Genomic DNA, 21848 nt, shown 5'->3' on the forward strand with positions numbered 1-21848 from the left:
TTTTTTTTGTTTTTGTTTTTGTTTTTTTGGTCTTGTTTTGTCTTAAAGGGGAGGCTGGCCAGTCATGGTGGCACACACTTTAATTCCAGCACTTGGGAGGCAGAGGTAGGAGGAGTGCTGTAAGTTTGAGACCATTCTAAGACTACACAGAGAATTCCAGGTCAACTGGGCTACCTTGAAAAACAAAAGCCAAAAGGGGGGGGGGGAGCTGGATTGACGGTTCAATGTTTAAGGCTCTTGCCTGCAAAGCCTAAGGACCCAGGTTCAGTTCCCCAATACCCACATAGAGTCAGATGCCCAAGGTGGTACATGGGTCTGGAGCGCATTTGCAACTGCTAGAGGCCTTGCTTCTCATTCTCTCATAAATAAATAGCTTAATGAAATATATTTAAACAAACAAAGAAACAAAAACTCCGAGTCTATAGGACCATACATTCAAACCACCACAAAGGCCTAGGGTGTTGCCCTGGGGGAAGAAATGCATTTATTTGGCCGTTTCAGCAGCGTGTCACTGGTACTCAGGGGCCCCTGCACACCAGTAGCTCACAGCACTCACCTAAGTCTCTGCAGGGGCTTGCCACTCTTCTTGTCCTAACCAGGAGACCCTAAAGACTGCTCCGTTCTCCTCAGGACCCTAGGAGCAGTGCCCGGAGGCCATGAGCTGGAGAACGTGCACCCCAGTCCTGACCACAGACCACAACCGTCCTCAGGACCATGGGAGGTGCCCTGTGGTGGGGGGGCCCTGGGGTCTGGGCCCAGGACTGTCAGCGGGAGGTACCTGAGCTCTCTGAAGAATAAGCTCTCTAGTGGGGCCTGGAGGAAGTCCCACCAGCCTGATACCTGCCGGGAGCCTGGGATGCAGGTGCGGAGCTGCGACCTCTCTCTACGTCTCCTCTCCTCCCCACTGTCCCTTCCCCAGCCAGAGCCAGCAGTCCCCCCGAGATTGGCCAGAAGCCAGGTCACCCTCAGCCTTTGATTAACTGCCTGCTCCCCACCTGTTGCTATGTTTCCCAAAGCCTCATGGCAGGAGTCTTTTGAGGGAGACTGACTCATCCGGGCTCTGTCTCTAGGAGTCTCCGGGCCTGACCCCCCTCTTTTGTGTGGCCCCTCACTTGTGTGTGGTCTCAGAGAGCCCAGGGGAAGGCTGCTGGGCCTCCTGAGGTTTAGTTGCTGGGCCGACTCTCTCCCCGGGGCAGCCCAGATGTGCTATGGGAGGACGGGAATACCAGAAAGTGTTCTCCACTGGGTTGTCCTTGGACACTGGCCTCTGGGAAGTGCCAAACACCCTCTCTTCTCTTCTCCCCAAACCCTGCAGGAGCCAGAAGAGAAGAGAGTTGTTCGGGAGCTGCTGGAGACTGAGCAAGCCTATGTGGCACGTTTGCATCTGCTGGACCAGGTCAGTGGGGCCTCCGCGCATCCGCCCATCCCCAACACCTGCTTCTCTCCTGGGCTGCCACTGGCCCTGGGTTTGGCTCTAGTTCAGCCCCCTAACCTTGTTGGCAGAGATTGAGGTGGTCTCAGGATTTAATCCCTCAGCACCATACCCGTCCACTCTTGTGACTGGCTCACCTCCCATGTGGCAGTATTTCTTGCCACCCCTAACCCATGTCTGTCATCCTGCCGCTGGGAGACCCTCACCTTTTTTTTTTCAAGGTTTCAAGGTAGGGTCTCACTCCTAGCCCAGGCTTTCCTGGAACTCACAGCAATCCTCCTACCTCTGCCTCCCCAGTGCTGGGATTAAGTGTGTGCCACAGGCTCTGAGAGATGGCTTAGCAGTTAAGACACTTGCCTGTGAAGCCTAAGGACTCATGTTTGATTCTCCAGATCCCACCTAAGCCAGAAGCACAAAGGTGATGCAAGTGCAAGGTCACACATGCCCCCTAAGTGGCACAAGCGTCTGGAGTTTGATTGCAGTGGCTGAGGCCCTGGAGCGCCCATTCTCTCTCTCTCGTTCACTGTCTCTAAAAAATAAGTGTGTGCACCATGCCTGACTACGTTCACCTTTTTTTAAAAAAATATTTTTTGTTTATTTTTATTTATTTATTTGAGAGTGACAGACACAGAGAGAGAAAGAGACAGAGAGATAGAACGAATGGGCATGCGAGGGCCTCCAGCCACTGCAAACAAACTCCAGATGCATGTGCCTTCTTGTGCATCTGACTCACGTGGATCCTGGGAATTGAGCCTTGAACTGGGGTCCTTAGGCTTCAGAGGCAAGTGCTTAACTGCTAAACTATCTCTCCAGCCCTAAAAATACATATTTTAAACTGGGTGTGGTGATGCACACTTTTAATCCCAGCACTTGGAAGGCAGAGGTAAGAGGATCATCCTAGTTCGAGGCCACCCTGAGACTCCATAGTGAATTCCAGGTCAGCCTGGGCTAAAGTGAAACCCTACCAAAAATAAATAAATATATTTTGTTCATTTGTTTGCAAACGGGGGGGAGGGGAGAGAGAATGGGCACACCAGGGCCTCCAGCCACTACAAACGAACTCCAGATACATACGCCATTCTGTGCATCTGGCTTTACATGGATACCGGAGAATCAAACCCCTGCCATTAGGCTTTGTAGGAAAAGTGTCTTACCACTGAACCATCCCTCCAGCCCTGTCTTCACCTTTTCAAAAAAAAATATTTTAGGGCTGGAGAGATGGCTTAGCAGCAGACCTCAGTTCAATTCCCCAGGACCCACGTAAGCCAGATGCACGAGGGGGTTCATGTGTCTGGAGTTCGTTTGCAGTGGGCCCTGGTGTGCCCACCCTCTCTCTGCCTCGTTCTCTCTCTCTTTCTCAAATATATAAAGTTTTTTTTAAAGTTCCAAAATTATATTTTAACTTATTTGCAAGGAGAGAAAGAGAAACAAATAAAATAAAATAAAATAAAATAAAATAAAATAAAATAAAATAAATCGTTGCACTAAGTCCTCTTGCCACTGCTAATAACTCCAGATACATGCACTGCATTATGCATCAGACTTCATGTGGGTGCTGGGGAATTGAACCCAGACAGGCAGAGTTTACAATTAAGCGCTTTTACCTATTGAACCATCTCTCCAGGCCCTAGCCTGAGACCTGGGCAGACACTGATGGGTTATTTCCAATGCTCCACAACCAGCCTTTGGCCAAGTCCCTATGTCTCCAGGCCTTGGTTTGCCCATCTGTGAAGAGGCCAGAATCCATTCTGCCCTGGCTGTCTCTCCCCAGGGATGTTACCCAAACGCTTGTAAGTTAAGAAGGCCCCATTCCTCAGGGGATGTGCTGTCCCCAACCACTACCGTAGGGCAGGCAGAGTGGCTCCTTCTCCAGCAGCGTGTGACCTTGCTCTGGTGGCCTGGCCACAGGTGTTCTTCCAGGAGCTTCTGAGGGAGGCGGGCCGCAGCAAGGCCTTCCCTGAGGATGTTGTCAGACTCATCTTCTCCAATATCTCCTCCATCTACCGCTTCCACGCGGACTTCTTCCTCCCAGAGCTGCAGCGGCGTCTGGATGACTGGTGAGGTCACAAGTGTCCTGTGAGGCCCGTGCTCTTGGATGGTGGCCATGACCGGCTTCCTTGGGGCCCCATCCCTTGTATAGCAGAGGTGGCGCAAAGAGAGAGACCAAGACTTTGCTAGGCTATCACTTAGAGGCCATGGAAGTTTCTAGGGCTGACCGGGTCCCTGGTCTTGGACAGTTCTGCTGACTTAGCTGAGGACAGTCCTGGCATTCTCACACATGAAGGCCTCTTTGTTGTCACAGGGGCCTGCAGCACATTACGTGATAAAATTGCTTGTTTTATGTATTTATTTGATCCAAGAAGTCACATGACATCTGGGCATTGCAAACATTCTCTGGCAAACAGAAATGTTGGTAATTGAGCTGGGTGGAGTTTCTCATGCCTTCAATGCCAGCACTCAGGAGGCAGAGGTAGGAGGATTGCCGTGAGTTCGAGGCCACGTTGACACTACATAATGAATTCCAGGTCAGCCTGAGCTAGAGTGAAACCCTACCTCGAAAAAACAAACAAGTGAACAAAAAGGCTAGAGAGGCCAGGAGTGGTGGTGCGCACCTTTAATCCCAGCACTTGGGAGGCAGAGGTAGAAGGATTGCGTGAGTTCAAGGCCCTACCTTGAAAAGCAAAAACAAAAACAAACAAATTAAAAAAACTTTTTTTTAAATTTTGAAGTGGGTCTCACTCTAGCCCAGGTTGACCTGGAATTCAGTATGTAGTCTCAGGGTGGCCTCAAACTCATGGCAGGCTTCCTGTGTGCATTTAAAAGTGTTTTTTTTTTTTTGTTTTTTTTTTTTAACCTGGCGTGGTGGTGCACACCTTTAATCCCAGTACTTGGGAGGCAGAGGTACAAGGATCACCATAAATCTGAGGCCACCCTGAGATTCCATGGTGAATTCCAGGTCAGCCTGGGCTAGAGTAAGACTCTACCTCAGAACCCCCCAACCAAATAAATAAATAAATAAATAAACAAGTAAAAATTAATGCACATAGGGAATGGAGAGATGGCTCAGCTGTTTAAAGCTGCTTGCTTGTAAAACTTGGTTCAGTTCCCCAATACCCACATAAAGCCAGATGCACAAGAAGGAGCATGTATTTGGAGTTCATTTGCAGTAGCTAGAGGATGTAGTGTGCCCACCTTCTCTCTGTCTCTCTCTAATTCATTAATTAATTTTTAGCTGGGCGTGGTGGCACACGCCTTTAATCTCAGCACTCGGGAGGCAGAGGTAGGAGGATCACTGTGAGTTCGAGGCCACCCTGAGACTCCATAGTGAATTCCAGGTCAGTCTGGCTGGAGTGAGACCCTAACCTACCTTGCAAAGCCAAAAAAAAAAAAAAAAAAAAAAGAAAGAAAGAAAAAATAAATATTTTTATTTATTTAGTTTTAGAAAGAAAGAGGAAGAAGCAGAAAGATAGAAAGAAACAGAGAGAGAGAGAGAGAGAGAATGGGTGTGCCAGGACCTTCAGCCCCTGCGAATGAACTCCAGACGTGTGTGCTCCCTGTGCACATCCGCGCGCTTGCGTCACTGTGCATCTGGCTACGTGGGACCTGAATGAGTTTTTAGGCTTTGTAAGCAAATGCCTTAACTGCTAAGCCATCTCTCCAGCCCTAAATTTTTTTTTTTTTTTTTTTTTGAGGTCGGGTCTCACTCTAGCCCAGGCTGACCTGGAATTCACTATGTAGTCTCAGCGTGGCCTCAAAGTCACGGTGATCCTCCTGTCTCTGCCTCCCGAGTGCTGAGATTAAAGGCGTGACCACCAGACCCGGTCCAAATTTTTTTAAAAATAATTTTACTGGGATGGGCATGGTGGCTTTTTTATTTATTTATTTATTTTTATTTTTTTTATTTGAGAGCGACAGACACAGAGAGAAAGACAGATAGGGGGAGAGAGAGAGAGAATGGGCGCGCCAGGGCTTCCAGCCTCTGCAAACGAACTCCAGATGCGTGCGCCCCCTTGTGCATCTGGCCGACGTGGGACCTGGGGAACCGAGCCTCGAACCGGGGTCCTTAGGCTTCACAGGCAAGCGCTTAACCGCTAAGCCGTCTCTCCAGCCCCATGGTGGCTTTTAATTCACTACATAGTGAATTCCACATCCGCCTGGACTAGAATGAGACCCTACCTCAACTCCCCCCCTCCCGAAGAAAAAGAGAGAGAGAGAGAGACAGAAAGAGGACAACCTATGAGATATAAGATGACCCATTATAATCCCAATTTTCTGTTTAGGGTACAGAGAAGCTGGGTGGCTTCCCCAAAGCCATACAGTTTGGGTAATTTGGGGCTGAGACACATGGTGAATCTCAGAAGGTGCTCTCAGATCTCACAGAATCGGGCCCCATAGGGAGACCAAGCAGTGGTGGGGAACCTCCGGGTCTAAGGGGGAGTCAGACACTCAGGGTGCCCCTCGTGGCCCCTCCCATCCCACGTCTACCCCAAAGCTGCTGAAAAGACCGTTTCCCCAAGCTAAGGTATCCTGACCTCACCTGGCCCTGTCTGGAGCCCAGGGAGGAGGCGCCCGGGCTGAGCGCATCCCTGGCCCCGCAGGACAGCCACGCCCCGCATCGGGGACGTGATCCAGAAGCTGGCCCCGTTTCTGAAGATGTACAGCGAGTACGTGAAAAACTTCCAGCGAGCCACGGAGCTGCTGGCCGCCTGGACCGACAAGTCCGCGCCCTTCCAGGAGGTGATCGCGCGCATCCAGGTGAGGGGCGGAGCCTTTGAGGCCACCCCATGGGCTGCCTCAGTTTCTCCAGACGGTTTGGGTACCTCCGGGGCCACCCCGCTCTCACCCTCTCTGTGCACCCCTGCTCCCCAAGCGCAGCGAGGCCTCGGGCAGCCTGACCCTGCAGCACCACATGCTGGAGCCGGTGCAGCGGATCCCGCGCTACGAGCTGCTGCTCAAGGAATACGTCCAGAAGCTGCCCGCCCTGGCCCCAGACCGCGTTGATGCGCAGAGTGAGGGCGCTCCCAATCCCCGGGGTCCTGGGGCGCTGGGAGGGCTGGGCGGCTCCCCTATGTTTCCTGAGCACCTCCCAAGATGGTTAGCCTCACAGCCAATCTTTGCACCCACTGATGGCTCTTCACACCATGCCCACTTTTAAAAAAAAAAAAAAAAATATATATATATATATATGTATGTATAATATATATACTATATATTAAAAATTTTATATACATATATAATAATATAATATATATTAAAATTATATATATACATACATATATATATAAAATTTTAATCTGGGCATGGTGGTGCACACCTTTGATCCAAGCACTCTGGAGGCAGAGGTAGGAGGATCGCCTTGAGTTCGAGGCCCCCCTGAGACTACATAGTGAATTCCAGGTCAGCCTGGAATTGAACTCTGTTCAAAAACCAAAAAAAAAAAAAAAAAAAAGTTCATTTATTTGATTTTTTTTTTTTTTAATTAGAGAGAGGGGAAGAGAATGGGTGCACCAGGGCCTCCAGCCACTGCAAACAAACTGCAGACACATGTGCCACCTTGTGCATCTGGCTTTAGGTGGGCACTGGGGAATTGAACCTGAGTCATTTGGCTTTGCTGGCAAGCACCTGAACTGTTAAGCCATGTTGCCAGCCCACACCATGGCCACTTTTGACAGAATGGACATTAAAGCTCAGAGAGGTCAAGTGACTCGCTCAAGGTCACACAACGAGAAGGGAGTAGAGCTGTGATTTGAACCCATGCTTGTAGGGTGCACCCTCTCGGTCTTGCTTCACTGGGGTATCAGAGAGTCTCTGAAGTCATACATCTATCCAAGCTGCTTTTCACTGGCCTCCAGACTCCTCGCTCTGGGGTGGCCCCCACCATGGAGATAGTCCCCATGAGGCTGGGCGTGGGGGCACATGTCTTTAATCCCAGCACTTGGGAGGCAGAGGTGGGAGGATTGCTGTGAGTTCGAGGCCACCCTGAGACTCCATAGTGAATTCCAGGTCAGCCTGGGCTAGAGTGAGACCCAACCTTGAAAAACAAAACAAGCAACAACAAAAATAAATAAATAAAGAGATAGGGCTGGTGAAATGGCTTGGCGGTTAAGGTGTTTGCCTGCAAAGCCTAAGGACCCCCCAGTTCAATTCCCCAGGACCCACGTAAACCAGATGCACAAGGGGGCGCATGCGTCTGGAGTTTGTTTGCAGTGGCTAAAGACCCTGGTGCATCCATTCTTTCTCTCTGTCTGCCTCTCTCTCGTAAGTAAATATATATATCTTAAGAAAAAAAGAGATAGCCTCAGTGCCTGGCTGCATGGGCAGGACCGTCAGGGTGGCCCTTGTGGCAAGTCTGGAGGCCACTCTGTGAAGCCCCAGATGCAAATGTTCTGGGGGTAACTGGGGTTCTGCCTCCTTGTCAGAAGCACTGGACACCATCTTCTCGGCAGCTCAGCACTCCAACGCGGCCATTGCTGAGATGGTAAGAAGCCCGCCCTTGGTGTGGATCCAAGAGGCATCCCCTGATACACCCTGGCTGCCATCCACGCACCTGCTGATTCTTCCAAGGCTCCTGTCCTATACCCGCCCCCCACCTGCTTCCAGCCCAGTCCCCCCTCCTCACCAGGCACACGGTCACAAAGCAGGGGCCTGTCTGTCCTCAGCTGAGCATGCGCCCCGTCTCCAGGAGCGGCTGCAGGGCTTGTGGGAGGTGTACCAGCGCCTGGGCCTGGAGGATGACATTGTGGACCCCTCCAACAACCTGCTCCGCGAGGGGCCTGTCCTCAAGATCTCCTCCCGGCGCAGAGACCCCATGGAGCGCTACCTTTTCTTGGTAAGGGCCGCTGGGCTTCCCAGGCCCACCCGAGGAAAAAGAAAAGTCAGAGTTTGAGTGCCATCTGTCTGGCTCCAAAGCTTGTGCTGCTAACGTGTGTGTGTGTGTGTGTGTGTGTGTGTGTGTGTGTGTGTGTAAGGTAGCTGAGCCGGAGGGAATTAAGTTAGCTGCCAGGTTTGCCCTGAAAAAAAGCTCACAAGATTTGGCAAGATGGTCTTGTCTGGAGGCTTATACCTCCCGTCAGTCCTACATGCCCTCTGCCTTGCTTTGATCCCTTGGTGCCCACAGTAGGGGACTCTTCAGCACCTTGTGTCCTTCCCTGTCACCTGTGATGAGCTGTGAGCCAGCCCAGGAGCAGGCAGGGGTGGCGGCCAGCCCACTCCTTGGAGCCCACAAGCATTATCTTGGGCAGCGCCCACAGCTCTCTCCTCCATCCCCTGTAGTTCAACAACATGCTGCTCTACTGTGTGCCCAGGGTCCTCCAGGTGGGCGCCCACTTCCAGGTGCGGACCCGCATAGACGTGGCTGGCATGAAGGTGAGAGGCCTCTAACCCCAGGGGGCTTCACCCCAGTGGCATCGGGCTGGGTGATACGGCGGGGGGGTGGCGCAGAAGCGAGCTTCTGGTGGGAGAGCTGAAGCTCTGTCGGGGTCCCAAAGACAACAGCTGCGCTGTGACGTGGGGAAGTTGAGCTCTCCTACCTGGGCTCCTCCCCTGTCACCAGGGCTGGCCACGTGCACCCCACTGACCACCAGGGCTTTCTTAGCTCTACAGTTGCTCAAACTGTAACGTGCCCACCAGCTCCTTTATTGCTTATTTATATAGAGAGAGTTTTTGTTTGTCTAAGGCAGGGTCTCGCTCTAGCCTAAGCTGACCTGGAACTCACTCTAGCCTAGGCTGGTCTCAAACTCACAGTGATCCTCCTGCTTCTGCCTTCACGCCTGGCTTGTATTGCTTTTAAGCTGGGGAGGCTAAGGGAAGAAAATCCAAGTCAAGGTCAGCCTGGGCTACAGAGTGAGTTCAAGGCTAGTCTGGGCCGTACAGTGAGGTTGTTCAAGACTTGTGAAAGTGAAAAGAGGAGCCGGGCATGGTGGCGCACACCTTTAATCCCAGCACTCGGGAGGCAGAGGTAGGAGGATCGCCATGAGTTCAAGGCCACCCTGAGACTACATAGTGAATTCCAGGTCAGCCTGGGCCTGTGCCAGAGTGAGACCCTACCTTGAAAAATCAAAAAAAAAAAAAAAAAAAAGTGTAAAGAGGGCTGGGAGTGTAGCTCAGTGGTAGAGCATTTTCTTAGCCTGTACCGTGTCATAGGTTCAATCCCCACTACCAGAAAACAGAGACCTAAAGAATGAAGGGGCCAAGCCGGGCGTGGTGGCGCACGCCTTTAATCCCAGCACTCGGGAGGCAGAGGTAGGAGGATCACCGTGAGTTCAAGGCCACCCTGAGACTACAGAGTTTATTCCAGGTCAGCCTGGACCACAGTGAGACCCTACCTCAAAAAACCAAAAAAAATAAAAATAAAAAAGAATGAAGGGGCCAAGGGTATAGCTTGGTGGTAGAGTGCTTGTCTAGTGTGCATGGGGTTCAAACCCCAGTGCCAAAAAAAAAAAAAAAGAAAAGAAAAGAAAAGAAAGAAAGAAAGAAAGAAAATATGGAGAGAGAGAGAGGAATCAGAAGCTGAGGTGGGTGTTGAGGTCTCTGGCTCTCTATGAGCCTATTACGGAAGTCAGCAGCTGCACAGCGCCCTCTCCTGGATGGCACGGGTGTGACAGGTGCCCAGCTGTCCACAGCTGGACTTTTGTGTGGGAAGCGTTTTCTGAGTCAGGCTGGAAAGGCCCGAACCGACCTGGTGATGTCACTGGCCTGTGACCTGCTCTCCCAGTCTCCCTTGGCTGTCGGGGCCACCTCATTCTCAGGAGGTCATCGTCCCCATGGTCTGAGCTGGTCATGTTTTGCTGTCCTGCATGGGAATAGCCTGCAAAGAGTGGTGGACCCACTCCTCAGGGACACCCCCCCCCCCCCCCCCCCCCGTGCAGCCGTTCAGGGACGCCGAGGTGTCCCCTCCGGCCGGCTGTGTATGAATGGTGAGAACCGTCCGGTAGATGGCAGCCAAGCGTCTTGTTTCAACAAAATCTGGATCCTGTGCCAGTCTGCCAACACGTCTGTAGTGAGGAAGGGAGTCCTTGGACGACAGGCACACAGGCTAGAGTGGCGAGCAGAGCTCTGGGCTGGTGATGGTGGCGAATGAGATGCCCAGAGGCGCTCTGGAAGCTGCCCCCCCCCACCCCAGCCCTCACGGGGAGCCGGAAGTTCTGACCTTCAGGCCAAGAGGTTCCCCTCATTCCCATCAAAGCCTCACACCCCTTCCTGAATCACCCTCTTCTTACTCTGCTGTCGCCCCTTCTTTCCTGCCCCTCGCCCCCGACAAGGGGGTGATGGAGTCTTGCCGAGGTCTCCCAGGTGCTGTCTCTCCGCGGGGCTTCTCCCCTGTCTCCTCAGCTCCCCCACGCACGGAAGCGGGCTCTGCTGGTCCCAGCATGGTGGCTGTCCTGTCCTGGTTTACCCAGGTTCAACCCTTGGTCCCCTGTGCACTAGTGGCTCCCCGGCCCCCCCCATATCGCCTTCATTTGTAGCCCCCAGGCCCCCCATGGTTAGGAGCACTGGCTCCAAACCTCATCATGCCCTTCCAAAGGGCAAGCCTGGCTCTGCAGGGCCCTCGGCGAGGCCTGGCTGGTGAAGGCTCTGCTCCAGGTCAGAGTTGCCCAACCTGTCTGTGTCGGGCCGCGTGGAGGGCAGTCACGACAGGGCTGAGGTGGCAAAGGCTCAAGTGCGAACAGAGTTCCCAGGCAGAGCCTCGGACGCTTAGATCTGTCTTTGGTTCCCTGGGCAAGTTGTGCCCACTGCGCAGGGCAGGGCTGGGCTGGCAGGACTCTGGGGTGCAAACACACATTCTTCTAAGTTTACGCTTGAGGGCTGACACCCAGAGTTGAAATCCTTATTTTGTCCTTTATTTTTATTATATTATATTATATTATATTATATTATATTATATTATATTATATTATATTATATTATATATAGTGAATTCCAGGTCAGCCTGAGCTACAGTGAGTCCCTACCTTGAAAAACAAAATAATAATAACTACTTATTTTTATTTATTTGTGAGAGGCAGATAGAGAAAGACTGAGCATACCAGGGCCTTGAGCCACTGCAAATGAACTCCAGACATATGCGCCACCTTGTACATCTGGCTTATGTGGGTCCTGGGGAATTGAACCTGGCACCTTTGGCTTTTCAGGCAAGCACCTTAACCACTAAGCTACCCATCCAGCTCTTTAAAATACCTTTATTTGAGGCCGGGCATGGTGGCATACGCCTTTAATCCCAGCACTCGGGAGGCAGAGGTAGGATTGCTGTGAGTTCAAGGCTACCCTGGGACTACATAGTGAATTCCAAGTCAGCCTAGTCTAGAGCGAGACCTTACCTTGAAAAAATAATAATAATAGCCAGGCATGGTGGCACACGCCTTTCATCCCAGCACTTGGGAGGCAGAGGTAGGAGGATCGCTGTGAGTTCAAGGCCACCCCGAGACTCCATAGTGAATTCCAGGTCAGCCTGAGCTAGACTGAGACCCTACCTCAAAACACAAAAAGAAGAAAAAAATAATAATAATAAAACAAGCTTTCTTATTTGGAGACCCATATCCATTTCTGGTGCGCCCTGGTGGCCAGGAGCTGTCGCCTGCACTCCGCCCCAGGTCAGGCTCCGGGCCAGCCCAGCCCCCACGCCTTCCGTCCCATCCACGCAGAGCCGGGTCCCCTGCAGGCTCATCCCCCGGGCACCATACCCTTCCTCCACCCCCCACCCCCGGTGGGTGTGACAGATCTGACGGGCCTCCGTCCTCGGCTCGCAGGTGCGGGAGCTCACCGACTCGGAGTACCCGCACGCCTTCCTGGTGTCTGGGAGGCAGCGCACCCTGGAGCTGCAGGCGCGGTAGGCCTGGGCGGCCGGGGGGCTGGCGCGCAGGAGCGGGGCGTTTCCGGGCGCTTTCCTAGCACACCCACCCTCTTCCCTTCTGAGCAGGTCCCGGGAAGAGATGATTTCCTGGATGCAGGTATGGGCTGGTTCCAGGCCTCCTGGGGCTGCTGAATGGGTGCCTGCTTGGTCCAAGGGGGAGGGGTGTGTGTGTGTGTGTGTGTGTGTGTGTGTGTGTGTGTGCGCGCTCCCACACCTGGATATGCCCAGTTGGATACTTTTCCTCTTAAGGAGTTTTAAGATGGGCGTGGTGGTGCAGAGGTAGGAGGATCACAGTGAGGCCAGCCTGAGACGACGTGGTGAATTCCAGGTCAGCCTGGGCTAGAGCAAGACCCTACCTTATTAAAAAATATATATGTATGTATTTTGGGCTGCAGAGATGGCTTAGCGGTTAAGGCATTTGCTTGCAAAGCCAAAGGAACAGGCTCGATTCTCCAGGACTCACATAAACCAGATGCATAAGAGGGCGCATGCATCTGGAGTTCATTTACAGTGGATGGAGGTCCTGGCGTGCCCATTCTCTCCCTCTCCCCCTTTTTCTTTCTCTCAAATAAATAAAATGTATTTTTAAAAATACATATGTATTTTAAATATATATAAAATATAGATTATATACATCTATGTATATATATATATATATATATATATATATAGAGAGAGAGAGAGAGAGAGAGAGAGAGAGAGCACTTGAATTTAGCCTCGAGTTCAAATTTTGCTGCATCTTGCTGGGCAGCCTGGGGCAGTCATGTAACCTCTTTGAGCCTCAGTTTTCAACTCTGTAAACTGGGGCTACCAGCATCTCCTTCTTCAGGGAAAGAGGGAAGGTATGGTTAGAGTCTGAGGCCTACACTGAAGGCTTCCAGCGATGTGTGTTGGCATGATGGGGCACACGCACAAAAAGCTCACCTTTCCTCCACTTAGCACCCTTCCTCTCTCCCCTTAGGCCTGCCAGGCAGCCATTGACCAAATAGAAAAGAGAAATGAAACCTTCAAGGCTGCGGTCCAGGGGCCCGAGGGAGACACACAGGAGCCTGAGGTACCGTGACCTCCTGTGGGCCTCACTGGAGCTGCTGGGCACAGCGTTCTCCTCCTTTGCTCACCCAAGCCGGGTCACGGGGACAGGAAGCATTCCCCAACCGGGATTCACTTGAGGAGTCCAGGAAGCCCAATGTCACCCTAGCAATGACCCAGCGTCAGAGTTTCTCTGGAGCTGCGCATGGCGGCACACACCTCTGATTCCAGCACTTGGGAGGCAGAGGCCAAAGAGTCTGAAGGTCAAGGTCATTCTCGGCTATGTAGTGAGCTGCGGGCCAGCCTGGGCTACTTGAGACCCTCTCTCAAAATAAAAACAAAACATAAACAATAAGCACACGAGGCCGGGTGTGGTGGCGCACGCCTTTTATCCCAGCACTCGGGAAGCAGGGGTGGGAGGATCGCTGTGAGTTCGAGGCCATCCTGGGACTACATAGTGAATTCCTGGGAAGCCTGGGCTAGAGCAAGACCTTACTTTGAAAAACCAAAATAAATAAATATAATAATAATAAATAAGTAAAAATAAATAAGCATACAAAAATCCGCAAGGCTAGCCTGAGACTACATAGTGAATTCCAGGTCAGTCTGTGCTACAGTGAGATCCTACTTCAAAAACAACAAAAGAAGAAAAAAGGAATATTAATAACTCGCCTACCACAAGTGCTGGATTGGCGTGGAAGCCCAGCTTGCAGACTCCTTGGCACAAAGCGGGTAGACTGATGCTTCAGAGCCCCAGAGAGGGGCCACAAGTTATAAGTGCCACCCCACCAATCCCCGTCTCCCACAGCTACAGTCCGAGGAGCTGGGCCTCCGGGCACCTCAGTGGGTTCGCGACAAGATGGTGACCATGTGTATGCGCTGCCAGGAGCCCTTCAACGCCCTGACCCGACGGCGCCACCACTGCCGGGCGTGTGGCTTTGTGAGTACCCCCTCAAGGACGCTGCCTCTGCCACGCCCCCGCAGGCCACGGCCACCCAGCTCAAGGCCTGCCCCCCCTCGTCTCACTGGGATCTCCCCCCATGACAGGCGTGCCCTGCCTTGTTTGGCCCTCAAAGTGCGCATCTGTCCGACAAAGGGCCGTGCGTTCCCCACTTCAGAGACGGGAAGTGGGCTCAGAGGAAAGACCACTGGCTCAAGACCACCCCAACCATGCTGACCCTGCCCGTTCTCCTACCCTCTGCCCGTCTTGTCCTGAGGCTCCAGGCCTAGAGCTGGGAGAATGTCTCTGTCCCCAGGTGGAACGCTTCACCTACTCCTGTACCCCCTCCTGTTGCAAACACCCCCTTGCAGCCTTGGAGGGGCATAATCTCAGCATTTGGGAGGAGGAGGCAAAGGGACCACACAGACAGGGACTGGAGAGACGGCTTAGCGTTTAAGGTGTTTGCCTGCAAAGCCAAAGGATCCCGGTTCGATTGATCCTCCAGGACCCACGTAAGCCAGATGCAGAAGGGGCACAAGCACCTGGAGTTTGTTTGCAGTGGCTGGAGGCCCTGGCACACCCATTCTCTCTCTCTCTCTCTCTCTCTCTCCTCAAATAAATAAATAAATAAGTAAAATATAACAAACGGATCACACAGACAGTCTGAACTACATTATAAGACCTATCCAAAAAAAAAAAAAAAAAGGAAACCAGACATGGTAGCTCATGCCTATAACCCCAGCACTTGGGAGGCTGGGGGAGGAGAATTGTCGCGAGTTCCAGGTCAGCCTAGACTACTTGAGATCTCCGGACGGCCTTGTGCTGACTTCAGGGTTTCTCAGGCCCATGCACATCTTTTGCTTGCGCTCTGGTGAGTCATGCTTTCGGTGGCTCTGTGGCCAGTTTCTGTCTCCCCTGCCTGTGAGGGCGGGGCACACGGGTGACTCCCCGAGAGCAGCCACACCCGCGGGAGCGCACACGCCCCTCCCCCTGCCTCCCCAGCGCAGCCCACGGCACCCCAGTCTTCTCCCAGGCCACTTGTTGCTGCACTGGAGTTTCTGCGTGTGTGTTCCCACCCTTGGGACCTCACCCAGTCTCCTCAGCATATCCTCAGGTGCTTCTCTGGGGGTGGTGGGGCTCCCCACAGTGGCCCTAACAGGTTATTCCACTGCTGTTCTGCAGTAGGAAGCAGACTGTGGAGCTTCATTTTCTTTATTCATTTTTATTTTATTTATCTATTTATTTACAAGCAGAGAGCTACAGACAGAGAGAGAATGGGCACACCACGGCTTCTAGCCACTGCAAATGAGCTCCAGATGCATGGGCTATTTTGTGCATCTGGCTTTAAGTGGGTACTGGAGAATTGAACCTGGGGTGTTAGGCTTTGCAGGCAAGTGCATCTCTCCAGCCTGTATTTAAATTTTTTTTGAACATTTATTTATGGGCTGGAAAGATGGCTTAGCAGTGAAGGCATTTGCTGAGAAGCCTGAGGACCCAGGTTCAATTCCCCAGTACCCATGTAAACCAGATGCACAAGGTGGCACATGCATCTGGAGTTGGTTTGCAATGGCTGGAGAGCTTGGCATGCCCATTCTCTCTTTCTAGTAAATAAAAAAATTCTTTAAAAAATAAAAATTTAAATTTATTTACTTATGTGTTTGAAAGGAAAGGGGGAGAGAGTGTGTGTGTATGTGAGTGTATAATGTCAGGACCTCCTGCTACTGCACACAAACTCCAAGTTACATGCAGTGCTTTTTTGCATCAGGTTTTTTGTTTTGTTTTTTTGAGGTACGGTCTCACTCTAGCCCAGACTGACCTGGAATTCACTATGAAGTCTCAGGGTGGCCTTGAACTCCTTGAACTCATGGCAATCCTCCTACCTCTGCCTCCCAAGTGCTGGGATTAAAGATGTGCACCATCATGTCCAGCTCTGCACCAGGTTTTACATGGGTACTAGGGAATCAAACCCAAACCATCAGGCTTTGCAAGCAAGTGCCTTAAGTGCTGAACCATCTTTATAGCTCCATTTTTAAAATTTTTTAAATTAAAAAATATATTTTTATTTATTTTCAAGCAGAGTGAGAAAGAGAATGGGTGCTCCAGGGCCTCTGCAAACAAACTTCAGATGTATGTGCCACCAAGTGCATCTGGCTTACAAGGCTACTGGGGAATCGAACCTAGGGCCTTAGACTTCGGAGGCAAGTGCCTTAACCGCTAAACCATCTCTCCAGTCCATATCTTTGTTATTTTGTTTTTCGAGGTAGGATCTCACTGTAGCTCAGGCTGACCTGGAATTCACTATGTAGTCTCAGGGTGGCCTTGAACTCATGGTGATCCTTCTACCTCTGCCTCCCGAGCGCTGGGATTAAAGGCGTGCGCCACCATGCCCAGCTACCAGCCCATATTTTTCAGATACTTTTTTTTTTTAAATTTTTTATTTATTTATTTGAGAGCGACAGAGACAGAAAGAAAGACAGATAGAGGGAGAGAGAGAGAATGGGCGCGCCAGGGCTTCCAGCCTCTGCAAACGAACTCCAGACGCGTGCGCCCCCTTGTGCATCTGGCTAACGTGGGACCTGGGGAACCAAGCCTCGAACTGGGGTCCTTAGGCTTCACAGGCAAGCGCTTAACCGCTAAGCCATCTCTCCAGCCCTTTTTCAGGTACTTTATTTATTACTCTTTAGGTTTTTGCGACAGGGTCTCACGTAACCCAGGCTGGATGTGTTGCTAAGGATGACTTTGAACCCTTGATCCTCTTGCCTCCACCTCCAAAGCGCTGGGATTACAGGCGTGTGTCACCACACCCTGACGAGCTCTGGGACTCCCGGGTTTGCTTGTGGTGCTGGGGGTCGAACCCAGGACCTTGTGCATGCTAAGCAAGTACTCTGCCACCACTGAAAACCCCAGCCCTAAACTATGGCACTTTAGAGACACGATGTTTATGGAGAGCTTGAGCTGCCAGTTCATTTAGCGGCCTTGCCAAGTCACTGTCTGTCTGGGTCACTCTGCCCTTGAAGTCATGTCACAGAAGGAGCCTTATCCTGCTCACCAGTGGGGTATGGGGACAGTGAGTTTCTAGCCCTGCAGAAGGGGCCCTGGGAGAGATGGGTGGCTTCAAGGGCCTGGCCTCAGGGTCTTCTGGAGGGTCAGCAGTTGGGATCCGGAAGCAGGGCCGGGACTTGAGTCCCCCAACCCTCTACCTGCACTTCTGCTAATCTTCCTTCCTTTCTTTTTTTTTTTTTTTGGTTTTTCAAGGTAGGGCTTCACTCTAGTCCAGGCTGACCTGAAATTCATTCTGTAGTTGAACTCACAGCGATCCTCCGACCTCTGCCTCCTGAGCGCTGGGGTTAAAGGCGTGCGCCACCACGCCCGGCCCCCCCTCCCTCCCTCCCTCCCTTCCTTCCTTCCTTCCTTCCTTCCTTCCTTCCTTCCTTCCTTCCTTCCTTTTATTTTATTTTTATTTATTTGAGAGAGAGATATACAGAAATAGGCAGGTAGAGAGAGAGAGAGAGAGAAAGAGAGAATGGGCATGCCAGGCACTCCAGCCATTGCAAACAAAGTCCAGATGCATGTGCCACCTTGTGCATCTGGCTTATGTGGGTCCTGGGGAGTAGAAATCTGGGTCCTTTGGCTTTTCAGGCAAGCGCCTTAACATCTAAGCCATTTCTCCAGCCCCCTTCCTTCCTCTACCTTCCTTCCTTTCTGTTTGGTTTTTGTTTTTCAAGGTAGGGTCTTGCTATAGCCCAGGCTGACCTGAATTCACTATTCCAGGCTGGCCTCGAACTCATGGCGAACCTCCTACCTCTGCCTCCCAAGTTCTGGGATTAAAGGCGCGACACCGTGCTTGGCTCTGTTGTTGAGCTTTCTTCCCCTCTCCGGGCACAGTGGTCCCCTTCTCAGGCCCCACCTCTCCCGCCCCTGCCCTCAGGTGGTATGTGCCAGGTGCTCCGACTACCGTGCTGAGCTGAAGTATGACGGCAACAGGCCCAATCGAGTGTGCCTGGCCTGCTACGCGTCCCTCACCGGGAGCCTGCTCTCCGGCGACAAGAGGAGGGGCGTCCTGGAGGTGAGGGGCCCTCCTGGATGCTTGGTCCTTTTTACCTCCCATGGGCACTGGCTTAGGTGCTGGGAAACAGGCCACCGGGTACATGGACCCTCACCCCTTCCCAGGGTCAATAAGGTGGGGTCTGTCACTCACTGGAGTAGGTGGGGGCCGGGGGGTTGGGGGTGTGCAGAGTGCGGAGGCAGGCATGACGTCACTCTTCCGCCTTACTTCCCGAGACTTCTCCCTGAACATAGAGGTCTCTGTTTTCTGGTCAGATTAACTGACCAGGGAGACCCGGGGGTCCTCCTGTCTCCGCTCCTCTGCAGGACTGACATAGCCATGCCCAGCTTTTTTTGTGTGTGTGTGTGGGGGAGGGGAGTCGCTGGAGAGATGGCTTAGCGGTTAAGGCATTTGCCTGCAAAGCCAAAGGATCCTGGTTCAATTCTCCAGGACCCAGGTAAGCCTGATGCACAAGTTGGCTCACGTGTCTGGAGTTCGTTTGCAGTGGCTGGGGGCCCTAGCATGCCCATTCTCTGCCTCTCTCTTTCTTTCTCTGAAATAAATAAATAACTTATATTTTTAAATTTTTTATTTTATTTATTTGAGAGAGAAAGAAAGAAAGAGGCAGCTAGAGAGGGAGAATGGGCATACCAGAGCCTCCAGCTACTGCAAATGAACCTCAGACACGTGTGCCACCTTGTGTAGCTGGCTTACATGGGTCCTGGGGAATCCAACCTGGGTCTTTAGCTTTGCAGACAAGCACCTTAACCGCTGAGCCATCTCTCCAGGCCCATGCTCAGCTTTTTACACAGGCGCTGGGGATTGAACTCGGGCCCTTGCGCTCTCACAGCAAGCACTCTTACCTGCTGAGTCATCGCCCCGGTCCCTCTGTGTCCCCCGTGCAACACTAGCCCTGCCCCTCGCCTCGGGACAGTTCCCAGGAGGCGAGAGAACGTTCAGTGATCCCGCTGTACAGATGGGGACACTGAGGTTCGAGTCGCCATTGTCACGGGAGAGGGCCTCCAGTAACAGCTGCTCCTAGCTGACCCGGAGAGGCGGCCTGTGGGCTGCACTGAGGGCTCACGGGGCCACTCCGCGTCCCCTGGGCGCTCCCCGTCTCACGCAGTGCTGACTGCCCTGCCTCTCGCTCACAAAGGCCAGAGTGACATCGGCCATCCCTCAGAGAGGAGAGGAGTTCCCGGCTAATTCCAGCTGGGCTCCGTTCCCAGGAACCCCTTGGCTCCCTCACCGTGGACGTGGGGATCCCCCTTTCAAATCTGTGCGTCCCTCCACGCCCAGGCCCTGCCCACGAGCAGTGAAGTCTGCTCTTGCAGTCTCGCCCTTCACCAGGGCCCCCCTCTGTTCCCCGAGCAGCTCCCAGGGGAGAGGGGGCACGGACCCCCTCCTGTGCGTTTGCTGCTGCTGTCACGCAAGCCTTAAGTGCAGGTGGCCACCCTGCTTCCTGCCTGTGGTTAGTGGGGGCTAAGGGCACATGCTGGGGTGACTGAGACCCAGGGACAAATAGCGACTCCTTATACTGCCACAAATATTAAGAGATAGAGCGGGGAGGGAGCGAATTATCATGGGATATTGTTTACAGTTATGGAAGTTGTCAATTAAAAAAATTAAAAAAAAAAAGATTGGGGTGGGCCTGCAGAGATGGCTTAGCAGTTAAGGGTTTGCCTGCGAAGTGAAAGGATCTCAGTTCGACTCCCCAGCCAGATGCACAAGGGGGCGCACGCGTCTGGAGTTCGTCTGCAGCGGCTGGAGGCCCTGGCGCGCCCATTCTCTCCTTCTCTCTGCCTTTCTCTCTGTAAAATAAATAAAATATGGGCTGGAGAGATGGCTTAGCGGTTAAGTGCTTGCCTGTGAAGCCTAAGGACCCCGGTTCGAGGCTCGGTTCCCCAGGTCCCACGTTAGCCAGATGCACAAGGGGGCGCACGCGTCTGGAGTTCGTTTGCAGAGGCTGGAAGCCCTGGCGCGCCCATTCTCTCTCTCTCCCTCTATCTGACTTTCTCTCTGTCTATCGCTCTCAAATAAATAAATAAATAAATAAAATAAATATTAAAATAAATAAAATATATATTAAAAATATTAGCTGGGCGTGGTGACGCACGCCTTTAATCCCAGCACTCAGGAGGCAGAGGTAGGAGGATCGTCGTGAATTCAAGGCCACCCTGAGACTCCATAGTGAGTTCCAGGTCAGCCTAGGCTAGAGTGAGACTCTGCCTTGGGAAAAAAGAAAAAAGAAATTAAAAGATAGTGATTATTCCTGGTGTGATGTCCAGTCCTATAGTCCCAGGAGTTCAAGGTCCTCCTCAGCTGCCTAACCACTTCAAGGCCAGGCTGGACTACATGAGAACCCTCCCCCAACCAAAGGTAATAGCTGTGAAGCCCCTGGGCCGATGTGTGGCACCGCGCGGGTGCTCTGTCCCCTGACTGTCTTCTTCCTGCTTTCAGAAAGGCGCCTCGGCGGGGCCTGACCAGAGCCTCATGAGCAGCTTCCTGCAGCTCACTGGGGACAAGTGGGGCCGGTGCAGCCCCCGGGGCTGGTGTGTGATCCCCCAGGACGACCCCCTCGTGCTCTATGTCTATGCAGCCCCTCAGGTATGGCACCCCCACCCTGCCCAGCTCTTGCCATTCCCATAGTGCAGGGGAGCTTGGGGAGCTGTTGATCCCATATAGCAGATGAGGAAACTGAGGCCTGGTTTGGATGTGATTCGTGGGTTTCAGAGCTGCTTTGCCCACGGGCGAGGTTCATTCTTCCTTCCTCTTCCTCCTCTCAACAGAGTGGCTCCCTCAGGGGCTTGGGGGTGAGCAACAGTATGTGGGTGTATATTATGTGTCTGGGGGCCGGGAAAGGGTTTACCTCATAAACATTAGGGCCTGGTTCAGTCCTCAGATCTAACCACTGTGGCTAGAGCCTGTAACTCCAGTGCTAGAGACAGAGACGAGCTGACCTCAGGGCTGCCTGGCCAGCCAGTGCAGCCTCCCTAGGTGGTAAGAGCCACGCCAATGAGAGATCCTGTCACAAAGGAAGTGGCCTTTTATCCCAGCGCTTGGGAGGCAGAGGTAGGAGTTCGAGGCCACCCTGAGACAACATAGTGAATTCCAGGTCAGCCTTAGCTAGCAAGACCCTACCTTGAAAAACCAAAGCAAACAAACAAACAACAAAAAAAAAAAAACAGCACTTGGGAGACAAAGGTAGGAGGGTCCTCATGAGTTCTAGGTCACTCTGAGACTACATGGTGAATTCCAGGTCAGCCTGGGCTAGAGGGAGACCCTGCCTCAAAAAACAATAACAATGGCCAGGCGTGGTGGTGCACCCCTTTAATCCCAGCACTCGGGAGGCAGAGATAGGAGGATTGCCATGAGTTCGAGGCCACCCTGAGACTATAGAGTGATTTCCAGGTCAGCCTGAGCTAGAGTGAGACCCTGCCTCGAAAAAGAAAAAAAAAAGGAAGTGTATGGTGCTCCTAAGAATGACACCTGAGGTGGTTCTCTGGCCTCCACCTGCACACGTGTGACAGGCAGGCACCTGCACACACATGTA

The 21848-nt window shown here is 52.3% G+C and overlaps 1 protein-coding gene across 1 annotated transcript in view; it reads left to right on the top strand.

Moving 5' to 3' along the window:
• Positions 1 to 21848, top strand: part of Fgd2 (FYVE, RhoGEF and PH domain containing 2) — a 29361-nt gene that overhangs the window by 7215 nt on the left and 298 nt on the right. Inside the window, exons 2-15 of the mRNA XM_045156790.1 lie at positions 631 to 862; positions 1316 to 1396; positions 3341 to 3489; positions 6031 to 6187; positions 6303 to 6441; positions 7852 to 7910; positions 8115 to 8261; positions 8705 to 8797; positions 12178 to 12257; positions 12348 to 12378; positions 13243 to 13335; positions 14119 to 14250; positions 18179 to 18316; positions 20756 to 20902. Coding sequence (XP_045012725.1) covers positions 631 to 862; positions 1316 to 1396; positions 3341 to 3489; positions 6031 to 6187; positions 6303 to 6441; positions 7852 to 7910; positions 8115 to 8261; positions 8705 to 8797; positions 12178 to 12257; positions 12348 to 12378; positions 13243 to 13335; positions 14119 to 14250; positions 18179 to 18316; positions 20756 to 20902 — 1678 coding nt within the window. The remainder of the gene's footprint in view (positions 1 to 630; positions 863 to 1315; positions 1397 to 3340; positions 3490 to 6030; positions 6188 to 6302; positions 6442 to 7851; positions 7911 to 8114; positions 8262 to 8704; positions 8798 to 12177; positions 12258 to 12347; positions 12379 to 13242; positions 13336 to 14118; positions 14251 to 18178; positions 18317 to 20755; positions 20903 to 21848) is intronic.

The sequence above is a fragment of the Jaculus jaculus genome, chromosome 8 (assembly GCF_020740685.1).
Source record: "Jaculus jaculus isolate mJacJac1 chromosome 8, mJacJac1.mat.Y.cur, whole genome shotgun sequence".
NCBI lineage: Eukaryota > Metazoa > Chordata > Mammalia > Rodentia > Dipodidae > Jaculus > Jaculus jaculus.